The following is a 20687-nucleotide window of genomic DNA, read 5'->3' on the forward strand; positions in this document are numbered from 1 at the left end:
CAACCAAGAGCGGACATGATAGAAGCATTTTAGTGTTTTTCACTTGTCCCTGAGGGGAGACCCTTTTTGGTTACAAGTATGACCTTTGCATAGAGGTCATAAAAACACTTCATGGCTACTATGACACCGCAGTGTGGATGGTTAGCTAGTAGAATAATTAATATTTAAACTAGGTTTTCAGATTCTTAGCCTGGATGGCTTTAGTGTGTTGTATACTGTATGTGTTCCTTCTCATCTAGTTGACACACTGATTGATTTTTTTTTTTGTTTTACATTAAGACTAAACTCATATGATACATTTCATACAGATAATATTGGGGTGAAAAACAGGTATGAAATTCACTCCTATGATTTTAATGTATATTCTAATTGGACTGTAATAAATAAAAGCATGACGTCATAAAATTTCTTAATAGTCTATTGGAATGATGCAGCAGCATGTAAGTTAAATAGAATGAATAGATGCTTAGCAAAGCTTAAAACATGTTTGCATCTGTGGGGTTGCACCTGGAGTGGTCTTTTTGTAATCTCTCTCTCTCTCTCTCTCTCTCTCTCTGCCTTTCTCTTTCTCTCTGTCTGTCTCTCAAGTTACTTCCCTTTTAAAAGAATCTGAGTGGTCTCTCTTATTTCTCATATTACCTCACCACCCAGGATTTGTTTTTGCTGTTGGTAAATGGTTAACACATCTACATCATATATATAGTAGAGCTTGTTTAAGCATGCTAGGAAAATGTCCCTTGGCCGTGATCAATAGAAGTGAGCCAATATAGCATTAAGCAATTTATCATTTTCCAGATGTAAAGTCTTTTTTTTATAACCATTTAAAGGTTCTTTGGAGAAACGCTCATAAGTTACAACATAATTAACAAATCAAATGAAAATTAGACCATGACAGGAAGCTGTAGAGTTGAAGTAGCTTACAAACTTTAATAGTTTCTTCTGTGCCATAACTTTTGAAGTTTTATGTGATTTAGCCGAATAGCCTGCCATGTACTCTAGCTTTAGAATTACAACAAAAACATTAGAAGAACTATTCCAAGAAATATCAATATTTCTAACAGCATGACAGCTATTGATTGTTGGTATCTTTATTGTCTGCAAAGTCCCCTAGTGTCAGAACTAAAATGTCATGTGTGCATTTTGTCAGTCACTGTCACCTTTTGTTATTCAGTAACCTAGAGACTCTGTACTCAACAAACATCTGTCTTCTCCTATCTACAGAAATGTAAATGCCTTAGCTATGGCCATCACAATGACATAATGGCTCTTTGTGGTAATTGTAAAGTGTAATGCCTGTCACCCTGCTAGTATAGAAGCTGCAGACAGTGAAGGCCACACAAATGTGTCATACCCTTTTAGCATTAACAAAAAAAAGGCCCTGTTTCACTTAAACTTCACCACCAACAATCACCAGTTTAATTTTAGCCCTTTAACTGCATGCAAGGCTCAGATTCATACTAAGACTCACATTACAGTGTTTTATGTACTTATTTGATAGCGACTGTAGGCCTAATCTCTTATCATCTCAGTCACTTCCATTTTTCTCATCTCTGTGCCCACATATTGAGTCAGCAGAGTGCACACAACACTGTCATTCACCGATGCACAATGTGATAAGAGTGTGGGCAGCAAGGGAAGATGAGCAATCATGAACCCAGCATTCTGTAGTTACAAAGACCTCTCAATCTCTGAAATGCATGGCAATAAAGTGTTAGAAGATATGCCATATATTCATTGTTGGAGAACACTGCAGTAACCTCCATGAACAATATCTGTATTGTGTTATATTGACTTCTTCATACATTAACTAAAGTTGTATCTGTTTTTATATTTCTTTTTACAGATGAAATCATAGTGCACATGATGCACATTTTTAAATGTTTCATTACAGCATATGTACTGTGTCTATGACATCATAGCTTATTTGTAATATATACATAAATAATGTTGTCATTTTGATTCGTGTGTTATTAGGTAGTGCATCAAAAACTTTGCACCACTGGGTTTGGTTGGCCACCAGTAGGCAATGCCATATTTATTCAAGGCTTAAGGACTTTTTCATCACTAATATATCAGTCCAAATTGCCTGTAAACACTGAAATAGATTAGACTACACTTTTTCACTGTTAAATTCATAATGACATGCTTTATCTATAAAGGATTCGATTAAGTATTGATCAATGACGGTGGACTGCTTTTATTTTTATAAGGGATTAACCATTGTATCTATAATGAGGAAATAATAACTGTAATGCTATGTGATGTAAAGCCATCATGTTTAAAAGTACATGCGTCAATAATTCACAGACATGGGTTTCAACCAGTATAACTGGTTTGACTTATAATCTGTTCCAATTAAAATGCAACCTGACTGTTGTCCAGTTTTAGGCAGCCCACAGTTTTAAGTTGTTTAAAGTGCAATGGTGTGACTTAAAGCAGGTGGCCAGAGTCCATATACGCTTGCAGTGCACTTTGTGTGTGGGGTTTGTGGTTTATGTGCCTAGTTGATTAGCTTCACAGTTGACTGCCTGCCATCTGTGACCCAGGTTAATGCTGATATTGCCCTAAATGTCTACGTAGGAGAGACAGAACTGAAAGGTGGGAAAGACAATATGTAGGCATGTTATTTTTAGTATTCTGACTGAGCATGTTATGTGACATGTTCAAAGTCCAATTTAAAATCGCAATGATGTCTTAACAAAATATAATATCCAGTTAAACCTTTAAGTTTAAATTTAACATTATGGAATGAACTGAACTTATCTGATGTTTTTTTGTTGTTGTTGGTTTTTATTTAAGAAAAATGGTTATTGAGGTCTACTAAAATAGAAACAAAGAGCATGTTTAATTGTTATAGTCACACCTAAATGTTATTTTAATTGTCCAGTCCAGCTAAGCACATCATATGTTAATTCAGCTTGAGGGGCTGCGCTCAGGGAGCTGTACAGAGTTTTGAGTGAATAAAGAGAAGGGGGATGGGGGTTTGGGACCATGACTGAGGAGGAGCTTTCTCACTAAACTTGTCAGTATAGAAGCGGTGCATAAAGCTTAGTGCGCTCCACAGGAACAGAGCGCACATAATTCCCCACTGTGCGCATACGAACACCATGGAGATTTCTGGACTGTGGATTTCTCTCAATGTGCGGATTTTTCCCCTTTTGCTACTATGGGCCGGTACAAGCGCATTTAACTTGGACACAAAAAACGTGTTGAGGAAGAACGGGGACCCCGGCAGCCTCTTTGGTTTCTCTCTCGCACTGCACCGGCAGCTACAACCAGTGGATAAGAGAATGTGAGTAGTGATGATAGTCATTCATTAAACTAAAGACACGGTGTGTGTAAATAAGCTTTTTAAAAATATATAAGCAAGAGGCGAGGGACACACTGCTGATCCCTGTAGTGCGCGCCATCAATGCACCTGCTTTACGCTCGCTTTCTGAGCCGTGTTTAAGGCTGACTTAGTCTGGAAGTCGTGGAAATGTACTGAAAATTCACTGCATTCCTGTATATTGAAAGTAGTTTGTTAGACTAGGCCATGGAGGGGACTCGAAGACGTCTCGTTGTATGAATGAACGGAGAACAGCCTGTAGAAGTCACCCTGGTCCAACCAGCATTCTCCTGCTCCACTGATTTTCCTCATTTTTTTTGCAGAGTGCAATGATATGGTAGAGATGAACAGGCTTGATAAATGTGTGATGGGAAATATGACACAATCTTAGTGTCTTTTATTGTTCTTCATTCAGACTTAGCCAATTACATCCTAACTACACACTTCATAAACAACTTTTACAAGTTTAGGCTCTAGTGTTGGTTCAGACTTCTGGATGTGGTGCTTGCATGGTGGTCCATCTACTGACTTGGTGAGAGTTGGTACACAAATGTGAAAGGACAGAGGGCCACCCAGGACATATTGCATTTGGGTGGGATTTGGGTAAATAGACAAACACCCACGTGTATACATTAACACTTTAACTATAACCTTTGAACTTAAGAAGGTCACAGAGATTCATCATGGACCTGTTTGTGTGTGTGTTTAAGAAAGACATCATATTACTTTTAAATCAAATCAATTAGAGTTCTTTTTTGTGAATTATTAAGATGGATGATGATATTCCTCTCAACTGAATTGTGAATATACGATCTAAAATGTATACTATTTAATATCTGAACTGATTGGCTTTGAATGAACAGCAGGTCATACTGAACCAGGAATCGGGTTTCCTTAATGGTTGTCTCTCGAGCAGAGTTCATTATATTCATTGGTTTAATGGAATTCCTCAGCTGTCTCCTGATTTTTCCAAAGTCATGAAAAATAGAGACAAGGAGGGAGGCATGACAGCAAAGGATGACATGCAAAGGAGTCTACAGCAGAGTATTTGGGGAAATATTAAAAGAAAATATTAGTTTGACATCATTTATCTTGCATCATTTATCTTGACATCTTGTTTATCTTACAACATATGTTTTTAAGATGTATAGGAAGACTAAAGATACAAGGAACAAACAACAAAGTCAACAAAACAACAAAAAATACTGATCAGTTGATAATTAATAAGTTGGATGTGTGTTTGTTACTGTAGATGTGCAGGGTGTAGAGGTTGGGTTGGTACTGTGTGTAGGAGTGAAATATGTAGTCCAGTGGAGTGGAATGCACAGGCTTTAGAGGATCAGCGCATTGTGTGAACAAGCATGCTGTAACTGTATCTCTGGGTCTCATTCACAATGTGGGCCAGATTTCACAGCTACTTTTGTCCAACAGCCTGTCTTCTTTCTATAGCTTTACACAGCCATCTACACCATAAAAAACGAACATTTAGCCTTTTTTTCTATTTACTCATATGTTCTTTAGGTTGTATTTTGTTAAGAGTGAATGTATACTTACACTGTGGTAATGTTTCACCAACATCTTGGTTCCAGTGTAACGGGATCAATAGATAGCCAGAAGCAAGCTTTTTAACACATTAACTGTGACATCATTAGCTCTTAATAATACATGACTGTGTCATGTATGGTTGTATGGCACATTTTTTAGATGAACAGTCTAATCTGAGGCATAGAGACACACAAGAGTGAAATTTGATTTATTTTTAAATTCCAGGCATATCTAGGTTTTTCTAGGACTTACATCTTAGGAGATGTACAATTTTTACATGGTCACATTTTTTGTTTTGGAATATACCTATATTGTGATTTGGATGATTCTTCTGAAATTTGCAAGCCTGAACAGCTGCTGTTATTTTTTGTATTGGCATTCTTGGACTGCAGCTGTTTACTGTTGGACAGTTGGATTGTTTACTGCTATAAAGGAGTCTTTAAAAAACTTAACTAGCTTGACCAAAAGCAGCTTCCTTTACGATTATAAGATATTAAGTGTCAGTAAGCTTTCTGTGACAAAATAGTGAACTATAAATGTAGCATTCATTCATTTCACTAAGAGCTGTCTGGCTTGAGCTCAGTGACAACTGATGACAGCTGTTTATCAGCCAGCTGTTATAATTTTGGCTTTTATTAACACAGGAATTCAGAATGAATTTCATCTACAGTCTAAAGATAGTTAAAAACTGTTTTTGGAAATGAATGCAATGAACTTGTGCTTATGGTAAAATGTTGGTTTTAGTAAAGTAATAGAGAATTGTAATTGGGGAAAGTGATATGGTTTAACCAGCTGCTGCAGACCATCTGGCTTTGAGAAAACAGCTGTGTACAGTGTGAAGTGCAAGAACAAAAGAAGTGCAAACACAAAAGAACACACAATTCAACATATAAGATATCAACAGAGAAATTCATTATAACAATTCACGTAGTAGCCAGCACACATGCATATTACCAACCTATTGTAGCCAAAGTTGATCATTTGTTCTGACATTCGTGGAGACCCCCAACCCAAAAAACGGAGGATACAGCTGTGGACGATATGGCCCAGCTGTTACAACAATAGTTATTATAAATCTAATGTAGCCAAAGGTAAAGTCTTTTGGCAGTTATTCTGGATATTGCAGTAAATCACTGCATTAGAACGATGCAATTTCAAGCAGGATTACAGTGACATTTGTTTCAGTGGGTTATGTGGTTAGAGATGCCAGTATGCATTATGTTTCAGCTGCTCTCTATAAGTTACTAGACTAAGGAATTAATGGTTATAAATGAGCAGTGTGCTTGGATGTATTGGCATCTTTCAGGTATCATGTTAAATGTTTTTAAAAAGCATGTCTGAGTGAAATATTAATTTCTCAGCAAAGCTCATGTGGCCATAAATATCTGGGTGTGTTTGGATGTAGGGTTGTGGTTTGCTTGTCTAATAAAATCTCTACATTGGTACATTTATATAACTTTTAGCTTTTAAAATTATGATATGGAAATTCTAAAATCAGTTGGTGCATTTGTGGAGTGATTGCTTTAATAACCAGCCTTTTTATGGTTGAGAGAGAGGCCTAGAATAAGAGAGTAAGGGTCTATGGACTAGACCAAGACTTGGCAAGGAAAGAGTCTATATGGAAAATGGTGGACAATAACGGTAATCCTTTGAGCAGCATGAAGTCCCTCATTCATGCTTAAGTCTGAGTGGCCCAGTAACGATCCTGTGTAGCATTCTGTGGTTCCCACAGCTTAGCTGCCCACTCATCTGAATGAACACATGCTGCAGAAGCAGATTAGGGGGCTCTGAGTTCACAGATAAAAAGAGGAGATTTCCCTCCACTATAATGACTGGCCTGTTTCCAGTGCGTTGAGACCTAAGTTTGCGAGTAACTGCCGAGTAAATGCCAATGTTGTCCCTCAGTAACATGCTAAATTCAACAACTGTTTCTAAGAGTTGGAGTAGTACATGCTCTCTCTTTTGGGAAACCAACAGCTTTCTTTTTTTCCCTGGAAATAAACAGAAGTAAACCGAAACAAAATGTACATTGTTATATACAACACAAATTAAACTTGTATTGTAATGTTTTCAAAGTAACAGCTTGGAATCTCAATGTAAATTTATATATTTCTCAAAGGCAGTATACATATACTGAAGTTCTGTGAAGTGAATAACATTTCACTGTCTTATTTTCCTTGTGCAAAAATATCCATAGTTACCCTAAAGGTCTCTTGTATAATATCTTTTAACAGTAGCTCTAACTCTGGGCTCATTTTGAACACTTTCTTTCTTTCCACAAGTCTCATTTGCTTATGAGTTCGTTTTCTGTGCTCTGGTCTACAGAGACTCGCCTGGAAAAAGTGAGCCTATAGGTACTTTTCCTCTCGTTGTTTGTTCCCTATGTTGCTTGCTTCATGCTGTGCTTTTATAAAGGTCTGTCTTGCCAGTGGCCTTACCAGAAAAGTTTTGTTAGAATAAGTCACTCTGTATTTATAATGAGTTATGTGTTAAGTTGAACTGTGGGCCTACACACCAGAGGGTCACTGGTAAAATGTTGTCACTGCGCCTGACATTCAAGCTGAGCTTGCTGATGTGAGCCGTTTGCCTGTTTGCCTGAACAGATGCCTTTTGAATGTGTGAAGAAGTGTGTGTCTGATCTGTTCTTTCTTTGTACAAGGAAGTTAGAGCATACAGAGGAAGAGAAGCATTACTTCATTTGTGTGCTGTGCCAGTTTTATCCCAGTGTGATGACTGGGAAGTATATAAATTATTAACCCTGCCCATCTGCTTGAAGGGGGTAGGAGACAGACAGCTGGTGCTAATGTAATCTGTCATCCATCCTTATCATCACACAGTAACCTTTCGCTTTTCCTAATACAAATATTGGTATAAATATATTACTGTTTAAACATGGATCACTGCTCACATAGTAATCTTTAGGCAGAGTGGCAGAGTAGCGCTTTGCATGAAAAGAAAATCTGGGACATATATCTGTATATATATATATATATATATATAGTATATATATATATATACATATATATATATATATATATATATGACGTATCTATTGTCTATTTAGCATTAACATATATGCTTTTCATAACATATTAGTAAATATCACAATGCAAATGATTTGTTAATATCTTTTATGCATTTTTATAGACTTCTGATCGGAGCTCCCAGGGCCAAAGCTTTATCGAATCAGGGTGCGAACATCACTGGGGGTTTGTACAGCTGTGACATTACCACTCATACGGATGACTGCAATCGGATTGAGTTCGACAATGATGGTTAGTTGTGCAATTTTGAATTGACACCTTTTCAAAAAAAAATGACAGTGTGACCCTTAAATTTTAAATATAAGCTGTTACATGAAAATGGTTATTAAACTAATACATAAGACAGCTGGTGTGATGTTTTAAATTACATTCTGTTTATGCATACTAATTTTATCATCTTTCAAACTACTAGCTGAAACAGGAAAAACACACCCATATATACATACAGACCACAAAGTAACGGAACCTCTGTGTAACGCATCACATTGTTTGACAGTAAAAATCACGTTTTTAATATTATGTTATTAGCTGATCTTCGTGTGGAGAGTAAAGAGAATCAGTGGATGGGGGTGACTGTACAGAGTCAGGGACCAGGGGGAAAGATTGTGGTAAGCCTCACTGTCACAATAATACTATATCATTTCACCCAGTTCCTATTGTAAATAAAACATATGTAAGTTGTATGTTGGAAGATATAAGGTATAAGTAGGTTTGTCTTCTCCATTTCTTTGACAGACCTGCGCTCACCGGTACCAGCGACGTCTGTTTGTGAACACACCGCAGGAGTCACGGGATATTACTGGGCGCTGCTACGTACTCAGTCAGGATTTCAGCATTGATGGCCTGTCAGATGAAGATGGTGGAAACTGGAAATTCTGTGAAGGTCGTTCCAGGGGCCACGAGAGGTTTGGTGCCTGTCAGCAAGGTCTTTCTGCAGCGTTCACCAATGACTATCACTACGTCATCTTTGGAGCACCAGGAGCTTATAACTGGAAAGGTATAGGTGTTTATTGAAGGAGTTAGCACGGTTTAAAATGAAGATTAAATGAACTGTTAGATCTTCCAATTTTGGGTTCTGTTTTCATGGAGCAGTTTGTGAGTGAGCGACATAGTGACATTCTTAGTTTCTTTTCTGAGGTCTCATGACGCTGGGCACAAGGCAAGAGAATTTACTCCAGATGGGTTGCCTGCATATTATGCTATGTTCAACTTATGAAGTAATAAAATAAAATTTTAACCACTGTCACTAAGTTTTACAGTAAATCTATTATTATTTTAGTTAAATAATTCAAAATGTAAGTGCTAATATCCTTGAATACATTTTAAAACACGAGCGCATGTGAGACAAACATCCATATGTTTGTTCAGTAATTGGGTTGAACATATCCTCATTTTTTGAGAACAGAGGTTTTGGTTTTATTTGGTCTTCACACCTTCCAGCTCTGAACTAATTTCCTCTCATGTTTATACCTCATACTCACAGGAATTGTGCGAGTGGAGCAGAAAAACAACACTCTCCTGGAAATGGGCTTTTATGATGACGGCCCATATGAGGTTGGGGATGAAAGCCGTTTGGATCCAGAGCTGGTGCCTGTACCAGCTAACAGTTACTTAGGTGAGTTTGAACCGTGCTTGCTAAGCATTACTTGTCTTAGTACATTATATTTGTGTCTTTAATTATGTAGTGTGCATTAAGTCCTCAAAATCTACCAAAATATGTATTATAATTAATTAATTTTCTGATATTTCTCACAAAAACGAATCCTGCAACCATATACAGTATGTTTGATTTAATTCATCAAGTTCATGTTAGAAACTCTTCCTCAGACCCCAGAGTGTAATCATTCACCCAAGATGAAATCCTAACCATTATTATCATTACATTTGTGAATATTGCAGTTATTAATTCTCTGAAATTGCAAATTCTCTGGTACTGCATTATTACATACAGCATTAGGTAGTTCTATGGAACACCATGGAATGAGCGCTCATTATTTCAACCAATTAACTTTATTGCAGGTACTCTAACAGCCTGAAAGATGCTTTTTTTCATGTTGCCACTTTTGCACATTCTATCACTCTTATGCATTATACTATATGAAGCTCTATTTTAAGAGGCAGTGATATTATCAGGCCAGCAGTTATTCATAATTTCTGTACTGTGTTATTTATATTATCAGAAAGTACAAGATGTACTGTAGAAGTTCTTCGAAATATCTTGAATTTTTCTCCCAAGGTTTCTCTTTGGATTCTGGCCACAACATTACTGAGAAGGGCAAACTGATTGTGGTGTCTGGAGCTCCAAGAGCTAATCACAGTGGGGCAGTGGTGCTGCTGAGGAAAGAGGGAGAGGTGTCCACAATGCTGTCTCCTGAGTATGTGCTAGAAGGACCTGGACTTGCTTCTTCATTCGGATACGATGTAGCAGTTGTGGATCTCAATGGAGACGGGTATGACCCATACTCAGATGGAATTGTTTAAAACAAGAAGATCTTATGCGTTCAAGACTGCAACATAATAAAATTGCTAAAAAGAAATGTTCTCTTTCTCACCTATTGACATCTTTGGGTTGTTTTCTATTTGGTGAGTTGTTTTCACCTTGGGTGGATTGTGGTGCAGCAGGTAGAGATACCACTTTACAACTTCCGGGTCTCCAAAATAATCCTGAGCTGGAGTAGGATTTTGCATCTAGGGTGTATTCGCACCTCACAGCTAGTGATTCTGACCAGGATAAATTATTGAAGCAAGTATTTCCACATTGCACAAATTCAAGCTTGTTCAAGACGATGCTATTTCATCAGTCCTGCAAGATTAGTACTTGTCACACTATGCATTATGCTCCCAATTATACTGCTAATCTTGACTTAATTCTATAACAGTATGTGTGATAACATCAGATTATATGATAAAGATATATGATAAATAAATTAGCATCTTCTTTTTACATCATCCATCAGTGTGATCAGGCTTGTGTAGAAAATAGCTTGCTGAAACAGAATCACGTCAACAGTGAAATGTTATGTCTAGAGAAAAAGGGAAAGAAAAAGAAGCAGCATTTGGAGTTATTTAAAGAACATTCAAAGAAAGAGTGTTCCAGCTGCTACAATTCACCACAACATTTTTCTGTTAAATCCCATGTTTTGCATCATTTGCAGCTGACCCACGCGTTTTTACTCATAGTATGCCTTCCTCCTTTCAATAGATTTTAGAAGATTTACACAGCACTAGACACAGTCAGAGAGCGTAATAAAACTTTCCTCCACCTCTGAAAGTTTTGGTGGTTGACACTGACACTAAATTATGTGTTCTAAAACTGCCTCATGAACAAAGAATTCTTTTTTGATGTGCGATTTTGGTAGAAGATTGCAAAATCGGGCAAGAAATCCTACAAAGCTAGCTTTAACGGAACCAGAAAGCAAAAATCAAAATAGGATATGGAAACCTAGTACACACAAAAATCTTTCAGTGATTGATTCATATGGTTCACATCCTCAAGCTTTGTTGAATCATGCTTTTACTGAAATCAACCCACAGTTTCCTTAGTAGTGTCCTAAGATAGCTTGTTTTTCTCTGCACATGACTGTGATTACTGTGTTCACAACTGCCCAAACAACATATAGCCAGAAGCAAACAAAGCAGGATTCAATTCAAATAGACTACATACTGCTAAATGTGAAAGCAGTCATAGACATGACAGGTTGCACTAGTACATTCATACATAATTGCTGTGTATTGGTGTAATGTCATCCTGTGTGTGTGTGTATGTTTATGTGTAAATTTTACTCCAGATGGCAGGACATTGTGGTGGGAGCTCCTCAGTTCTTTCAGAAAGATGGTGAGGTGGGAGGAGCCGTGTATGTCTACATCAACAAGGCTGGAAAGTGGAGCTCTGTCGTCCCCACCCGCCTCAATGGAACTAAAGACTCAATGTTTGGACTGGCAGTGGAGAATATTGGTGACATCAATCTGGATTCCTATGAAGGTGGGAGCATTTCAGGCTCATGGATATATTTGGGTGATGTTCATGTGTAGATGTATACATATATAGTATTGCTGCATTTACATGTGTATTGCAAAGCATGAGAGATTTTGTATTAAGAAAATAAGAAAGTTTTAGAAAGTTCAAGTTTAATTTTAAGAAAGTTGCTATTTTTGTGACCTTGAAACTGTTTGGTTCAGATTCATTATCTAAAACCGTACAGTTCTGACAATAACGCCTGCTTTAAGGCAAATCACAGGTTTATATTAATGCATTTGTTGTAATATATTATTATTCTATATTAGAATATAATTACCATGTGCATCACATAATTTAAGGCTAATGAACAGATAAAAAATATGCTGTCATTTAACAAAAAAGCAAATAAGTAAGACAGTGGCTATACTGCTGTTATTTCATTTATGCCCCTGCATTATATCATTATGTATTATGTTTACACATGTTTTGTTGCTACTGTGTTACTATGTGTATGTTTTGACTCTATTTTTTTGTCACAACTAATTTTCCCTTGTCTCTGCCAGATATTGCAGTTGGCGCTCCTTATGCAGATGCAGGCTCTGGTAGAGTGTATATCTATCATGGATCAGATTATGGCATTAACACCAAACCAGCTCAGGTGAAGAGTTATTTTCCTCTCTTGCTTCTCTTCCCTGAATCTCTGCCCCATGATTCTACTGCCTCTCTCTATTCTGCTGTGTGTGGGCTTTCATAATGAACATCACCCATCAGAGCAAAACATCATTACTATGATAAAGAACAGAGAGTTGGACAATCTTGAGCAGTTTTGGAAAATTTTGTATCAACATGTGTACCACCATTTTTTTTTTTTCAATTTTATCTAAATACAGTAAATATAGTTTTAATACTGCACTAACATGTCTTATTACACATCACAGATTCTGGAAGGTAAACCTCATGGTATAAACATGTTTGGCTATTCATTGGCTGGGAACATGGACTTGGACTACAATTCCTATCCAGATCTTGCCGTTGGCTCTTTGTCTGATGCTGTGTTTGTGTACAGGTATGACTATATTTTTCACAAATAATTGCTTACTGACTTCTTCTCACTATCAAAACTGAAACTGAATCAAATTTGATTTAATTCAGGGCCAAAGCAGTCATCAACATAAAGAAAGAAATCAAGGTTACACCGAAGGAAATTGACCTGACAAAGAAAACGTGTGGAAATAGTATTTGGTGAGATACTCAACTGTTACTTATGATATTAGATTACAAGTGTACATAATATGAAGAAACACGTTTTCCTTATTCCATTTTAGCGATTTCTGTTACTGTTTAAGTTTCTTTGTAATTAGCATTTATATAATTTATTATTTACAGTTTGAACGTTGAAGTCTGTTTTACCTATAAAGCAAATCCTGCGACTTACAGCCCCAAACTGAGTAAGTCAGAGACTTCTACTTATAATTCCAGTGTAACTGCTGATATATCCTCAACCAGTGTATTAAACATTCACCATTCTTCACAAACTGGAAATGTTTATTGATGTCCAAATATCTTAATTTCATGCACTGCTAAAGTGCATCATGAGCTGACGCAATGCTAATGCACAGATGTTATGTGTATGTGCATGCAGCCATTTCGTACATGCTCGAGACAGAGTCGCAACGCAGAAAGCAGGGGTTGCACTCTAGAGTGTCCTTCCTGGAAAAAAAGCCAACGGATCAAGACTTCCAGTCTACAGGCACGTTGGAGCTGAGAGGGCAGAATAAGAAAAGTTGTCAAAAAGTCCAACTCCGACTGCAGGTACTTGCTGAATATCATCCACAAGTCCTTTCGAGAGCTTCAAAAACAGTTATACTAAGCATGCGTTTATAGAGAACAGGAACCATATTCTCTAATATATTTAACTTCTGTATACTTTATATATTTTCATAACTCTGTAAATATACTCTTATACATTTAACTCATATATGTTTAACTCTATTATATTTAACTTATATTCTTATTAGCATATTATTTTGTATAATTTGGATTATCTAGTATTCTTTCCGGTCTCAGACCTTCACAAATAGTCTGTTAGAAGGAAATAAGAGTACTGGATATTTTAGGAAAATAATCAACAAAGGAAATGCTGTGATTTGGCCAAATCCGGTGCTGTTTCCACCCCAGAGTGGATTATTTGACCAACAACGCCACATCCCAATGTCTTACACAGCAATTACCCAACACAAATTCCTGCAGAAAACTTACAAACTTACAGCTTTACCTCTGACTGTTATACACTGGCACTGACACTTAAGACTTTTTCCAAAATTGCCAAATAAACATCTTTCAGACAACATCAACTCTGACATAGTTTTAAATTCTATTAAAAGGACAGTTTGCCATACAGATTGCTGTGTAGGCTGTTACTATAGAAACAGCAACATATTAGAGCATGCACATGTAAACACTGATGTGTGCACAAGTGTCAGAGCTGCTATTACAGGAAATGAATCAACACTATGTGAGCAATCATTCAGCAGTGCTGTGGTGTAAAGACCTTTAGAAGAACATTGGACAAACTATATTTAAATATAGTCATTCAGCAAAATACTTTTTGTGTGTATGTGCATGTATCCTTCCTCAAATCTCAAATCAATGATGCTTATGTTGCTCATAAATAAAGTTTGGTATTAAGGATGCAAGTCTAACTCATGGCTGATTTGGTGAAAGCAAAAAAAAAAAAATAATTGCAAGCTTTATTTTAGGCTGATCTGCTCATTTAGTTGGATCATGTATCATGTATAATGAATGTTGATATCCTTCTCAGGAGAACATCAAAGATAAGCTGAGAGCAATCCCCATCGAGGTGTCCTGTGCCATTGAGAGCGCTAAGAGAGGGAAAAGTCCAAGCTCACTACCAGAGCTGGTGCCTGTGCTGGACTCGAATGTATCAAGCAAGATCAGCACTGAAGTAAGTGTGTAGAGGAGTTAGTATAGCTTGGTATTAACATGCAACTTCTCACAAAGTGATCACACATGAGAAATTAAAAAACAAGATGTGGGCTTGTTATAAAGGAAATAATTAAGATTAGCAATAGTTCAGTTATATTCACTCACTCACAACATAATGATTAATATGACACATTTGAGTGTATAATCATAGCACTTCTTCTATTCCCTGTCTCAGGTGAACTTCCTAAAGGAGGGGTGTGGATCTGACAACATATGCCAGAGTAATTTGCAACTTCAATACAGATTCTGTTACAGAGAATCCAACCAGGACATATTTCCTCCATTACCTATGTAAGTATCACAGTTTAAGCAAAAATCACAATACAAAAAAACCCAAAAAACTATATACTGTATTCCTGTGAGTTATATTCAGGTCTTCTTGCATATTTTGTTGTGTGGAACAGGAAGAATGACATTGCCGTGGTGTCTCTGAGTGACCAAAAGGACATTGCTTTGGAGGTAACAGTGAAGAATAGGAATGGAGATGATGCTCATGAAGCCAAACTAATGGGATGGTTTGGTGATTCGCTTTCATACTCTGGATTCAGGTCTCAGAAAACTACAGTGAGTAGCAAAGACACAGGGCTTCATTCAGTAAAATTATTTGGGTTTGTAAAGATATTCGTATCTATAATATCTAGTATAAAGGAAAACAAAATGAAATCAGAAAACCATGTGTTTTTTTTTCTGTAAGATTAAAGAGTGAGACATTAACTTAAATTTTTACTTTTATTAGGACAAGCATGTGATCTGTGCAGCCAACCAGAATGGTTCACAAGTAGACTGTGAACTGGGGAACCCATTCAAAAGAGATTCTGAGGTAGGATCTTGTACTAAAGAGTGTTAGAACCATAAACATTCTTTCCTTCATACTTTATTCTTACTGAACAATATGCTACTCATGTTTAGGTGACTTTTTACATTATTCTGAGCACTGCCGGGATCTCCCTCCAAACCACTGAGGTTGAGGTTGACCTTCAGCTAGAGACGTATGTTGGTTCTGACAAAAAAATCCCAAAAGAGTAAATTTATTTTACTGTTTGTTTCTAATTCCTTTCTCTCTCTCTTTTTTTTTTCATCAGAACGAGTTTGCAGGGTGGTTTAGAGAAAGTGAGGGCAAGAGCTAAAGTTGTGATCGAACTTCTGCTTTCGGTGCAAGGGTAATGTTTCATCATCAGCTCTATTTTGTACTATTTAATACAACATACAGTGGATATTTTTGCCTTCACAATCCAGTGAAAAATTTTGCATTCCCAATTTTTTTAATGCAAGCAAGGCAACTTCAGATCATCTACATTATCTACATAAAAGTATATATATATACATGTAACCTGCAACAATCCAAAGCCAATCTCTTTAGGAATTTAGTGTGAAAAGTTCTCATGACCCAGTCAGTCTCTAAATTTGATTGGATTAATCTGGCAGAAATATAGCAAATATGTCATAAAAATGGGTTGAATTTTTCTCTGGCAGAGAAGAGAAATTACAGCTCAAGATTTATTGATAATCACCAGAAGAAAATCAAAGTTGCCATACGAGTTGATAAATAATATTTCTAGCACGTTTTGAAATGGAGATACATTTGAACTGGCATTGGTGTTTGGTTGTTTTCAGACGTTCTTTATATACATTAAGCTGTAAAAAATATCGGTGAAGCCTGACATTCTGACGGTCTTATTACTACAAATTAAATATCTTTGCCTTGTGTCATGTGGATATACACTTACACATTATATAATGAATTATTTGTGATGGATTAGGGTTGCCAAGCCCTCACAGGTGTATTTTGGAGGGGATGTTAGAGGAGAGAGTGCCATGAATACAGAGGAAGAGGTTGGGAGTTTGATTGAATATGAATTTAGGGTAAGTAATGCAATTAACAGGAAACTGTATGCCATTTTATTTTGAATAATCTGATAATAAATGTCAAAGGCTATATTCATTTAGTCAGAAAGAAAACAATACAAAATATAATGACTTAAAATATGAAAATGACCATGAAAAATGTAATGTTTGGGCTGCAGGTAATGAATTTAGGCAAGCCATTGAAATCTTATGGCACAGCCTCCATTAATATCCAGTGGCCTAAAGAAAGTGCTGTGGGGAAATGGCTTCTGTACCTGGTGAAGATCACTTCGAGAGGGCTGGAGCAGATCACCTGTTCACCAGAGAAAGAGATCAACCCAAATGGCCTGATTGAAGTACAGCATCCTCACTATTCTTCTACATGCTTATAGATTTCCCATATGTAAAGCTTAAAGCAGGTTTATTCAGTGCAAGCTATTTTTATTTGAGTACTGCTACGCAGGATTAATAAACGAAGCTGCACTAAATCTCTATTTATTAGTATAATTATTTAATTTATTTACTTAGTTTTTACTCAGCTTTTTCTCTTTCAGGGATCCACTTTCTCCAGAAGGAAGCGTCATGCAGAGCCAAGCAAGACATCTGAAGAGAGTAAAATATCTCTTTTCACAGATAAAAGGAAATACAAAACTCTGGTAAATAACTTCTTCTTCTTCTTCTTTTTTTCTTCTTCTTCTTCTTCTTCTTCTTCTTCTCCTTCTCCTTCTCCTTCTCCTTCTTCTTCTTCTGTAAAGATTGTTAATCACAAACTGTATTTAATAAATTTTCCAAGTCATGTGCTGGGGATGCCAAATGTGTGGACATCAAGTGCCCTCTACAGGGATTGGACAGTAGTGCTCACATTGTACTAAGGTCTCGCCTTTGGAATACGACTTTCCTTGAAGTAAGTAAAATAGCATTCATTCTAATATAAATACAAATCAATCATTTGTGTACAATGTATAGAAAACAATCAAATTCTCATTTTTTTTCTATAACAGGATTATGCCTCGTATAATTACCTTGACTTGATAGTGAAAGCATCAATCAGTCTTGATGTTTCTGCTAAGAACATTGTGCTGAAGAATCCTGAGACACAGGTAAACTAGCCACTGTTCAGAGGATACACTTTAGACCAGCTTAAAACCTCTTCTAATTCTATTAGCCATTAGAAAGTGCTTTATGACATATCGTACTGTATCATAAAGTTTGCATCATAAGTAATTTGTCATTTTCTCTGTTCTGAAAGGTGAGACTGACGATCTTCCCTGAGAATACAGTGGCTCACTATGGTGGAGTGCCATGGTGGATCATTCTGGTGGCCGTATTAGCAGGAATACTGATGCTTGCTCTGTTAGTGCTTCTACTCTGGAAGGTAAGCCTAGAAAACTAAACAGTCTGCATTTAAAAACAAAAATCTTTATCTTTTTTTGGATCCAGATGCCATCTGAGGTTAACTATTTCCATGAATTTGGTCAACAGTCATATTTAAGGCTTTCAGTAACTAAAATTAAATAAATAGTTTTTAAGGAAGCCAGGTTTAAATGTATACCAAGTGTTCTGTCAAAAAAACAACACAAGCATTACCATCACCATTGCTTTCAGTGATCACTCACCTTGCTCCCTCTGTAGTGTGGTTTCTTCAAGCGTGCCCAAAAAGACCAATATGACGCAGCGTATCACAAAGCTGAGATCCATGCTCAGCCCTCAGACACAGACAAGCTCTCCACTGAGGCCTAGAGGCCTTCGCCTGGGTAAAATACACGGGGCCATCAATGTGCCCTGGTGCGATGTGGCACAAAGCTTTAACACTTTAATCACTAACGCAGCTTTTGCTTTGCCAAAAGAGAAAAGAAAGTGCAAAGTGCTTTCTTATGAACAGAGTGTCTCACTTTTCAATGTTGTGTGAAGTTTGGATTCTGTAATAATTATTTCACTCACGGCTTTGTTGCTTTTCCTCTTTCCGAAAGCAGACCTCTAACTTGTCTGCCATTCCTTCATTACAGTTTTGTTTAAAATATGTTTCTTTGCCAGTTTCGCATGCTGGATGTCCTATTCTAAACACTATACGCACTTGTCAAGCATGCTCTTTCAATAACGCTCACTCTTGAAACTCGATTCAAACCTTCAAACTTCTGACAAATCACTGACATTATACTGACATTTAGCACTGTGTCTTTTTCTTTGCATTCTGTCCATCAGTGTGGATTTTTCAAACGTTCCAAATATGATGACAGCATTCCTAAGTACCATGCTGTGAGGATCCGTAAAGAGACGCGCCACTTTACAGATGAAAGCATCATGTTTGATCCATTTGAGAAGAAGCAGTGGATGACTATATGGAGTGAGAATGAAAGTTACTCCTGAGACTTTTGCCTCACTTACATCAGAGACTATAGGACCTTCTGGAGTCCACTAAATATAATGGAGCCTGGATTCAGAACTTTGCACAGTCTGTATTGTTACAATGAAGAAACACTCCTTTCATGCACTGATTTGTAACACAGTAGTCTTAAAATACCAAGCAAATGATAAGTTGAATATTTTTTCTTTGATATTTGTATTGGGACCAGCCTATTTGTACAATTCCGGATGATTACTGGACTACTGTAACTGATTTTAAATCTGTACATATTGAACTGTACTTGCATAGTGCTTATTTATTTTCTGTATTATTTAATTAGCCAAAGGTTCTCCAGGTTCTTTCTAAAAATGTGAAGTCAAGCAGATTATAGGGATAAAATAACCTGATGTGCACAATGCATGAAAGCAATCTAGCACGCTGTATGGCAGGGCTTTATATTTTGGGACTTGCTGCTCATATTTTTGTATATACTATATGTGAGTTTTGCTGTTGAGTAGATCTTCAATCAGAAACACTTGTGCAGATGTAGATAGGAACTGCACAGATGAACTGAATATTGGGACCAAGAACCAAGAGAACATACAAAACCAGTGCAAAGTACTTATGCAAGAATACACAGTCTATTGACTACTATACTACTACTAAGTTTCAGAGCAGGGACTGTATTATGTATGTTCATTGAACAGACTGTTTGATCAGTAATGTGTAGAAGTAAATCAGATTCACTGGAACATTAAGCTGAATTCAAAATGTGTGAATGACAAAATATGCACATGTTTGTTAAACAAGATTAACAACAGACATAGGATTTTTTTAAAACAATTTTCTTATGTTTTAATGTATGCTATAGATTCAATTTCAGTTCAGGTAGCCTGCATAAATATACATGGTTACACATAAACCTTCCAGACATATATCTAGTCTGACTGTGCACACTAGTGCTAATAGATGGAGGTCTGAAGGTCCATGAAACTCCGTTAGATTTTTTCTACATTTTGCACTGTAAATGAATGTGTACTACATGATAATACATGTATACTACATGATAATACATGTATACTACATGATAAAACATTTTCTGTATGCTGGGTGAGGTTTTGACATCTTCAGCATTTTTCTATAACAAGAAAGAATTTCTGAAAGCTCCACAGTGTGGTCTGTTAGAAGGTAGACATCATATTCAAAATGGGAAAAAAAAAACATCCAAAATGATTTTCCTGCTAGTATCTCTTCTAGGACACACATAAGGTATAGGAAATCCTAATTCTGGTTTATATTTTCATGCAGACTAAGATTTTCCTTCTTTTTTCATTTAATTCTCAATCATTTTATACAGCATTTCATTTTATTTGCTATATATAGATAGATTTTCTTTTTAATTATGGCTCATAGAAATGTGAAACAAATATAAACAAGTCACAATGTCTTGTCATTATGATGTAAAAAAAAAATACCACGAAGCATATCCATTAATCTTCATTTGAAGGAACCACTTCTTCTACAATGCCAATATAGAAAAGAAATGTTCAATAAACACTGATTAATAAAACTTCTTCAAGACTCGCTTTATTTTATCGCATGTCAAACAGTGAAATT

At 36.5% G+C, this 20687-nt stretch overlaps 1 protein-coding gene across 2 annotated transcripts; it reads left to right on the forward strand.

Annotated features, from left to right (window-relative positions):
- Window positions 1–3006: 3006 nt before the first annotated feature.
- On the forward strand, window positions 3007–19919 carry itga6a (integrin, alpha 6a). 2 transcript variants are annotated; one of them, XM_058391548.1, is made up of 26 exons: window positions 3007–3292; window positions 8021–8148; window positions 8446–8525; window positions 8653–8914; window positions 9401–9532; window positions 10154–10367; window positions 11706–11899; window positions 12439–12533; window positions 12814–12941; window positions 13028–13117; window positions 13262–13323; window positions 13518–13687; window positions 14697–14840; window positions 15057–15172; window positions 15286–15445; window positions 15618–15701; window positions 15791–15870; window positions 15964–16041; window positions 16642–16744; window positions 16906–17082; window positions 17281–17382; window positions 17520–17630; window positions 17728–17826; window positions 17976–18101; window positions 18359–18480; window positions 18929–19069. In XM_058391548.1, the coding sequence occupies exons 1-25, from the start codon at window positions 3108–3110 to the stop codon at window positions 18464–18466; spliced, it is 3228 nt and encodes a 1075-aa protein (XP_058247531.1). In that variant the 5' UTR covers window positions 3007–3107; the 3' UTR covers window positions 18467–18480; window positions 18929–19069. The 2 variants fall into 2 exon arrangements, with proteins under 2 accessions (XP_058247531.1, XP_058247529.1); XM_058391546.1 differs by lacking the exon at window positions 18359–18480 and having other exon boundaries at window positions 18929–19919.
- The last annotated feature ends 768 nt before the right edge of the window (window positions 19920–20687 follow it).

Source organism: Hemibagrus wyckioides, linkage group LG06, assembly GCF_019097595.1.
Source record: "Hemibagrus wyckioides isolate EC202008001 linkage group LG06, SWU_Hwy_1.0, whole genome shotgun sequence".
In the NCBI taxonomy this organism is placed as follows: Eukaryota; Metazoa; Chordata; class Actinopteri; order Siluriformes; family Bagridae; genus Hemibagrus; species Hemibagrus wyckioides.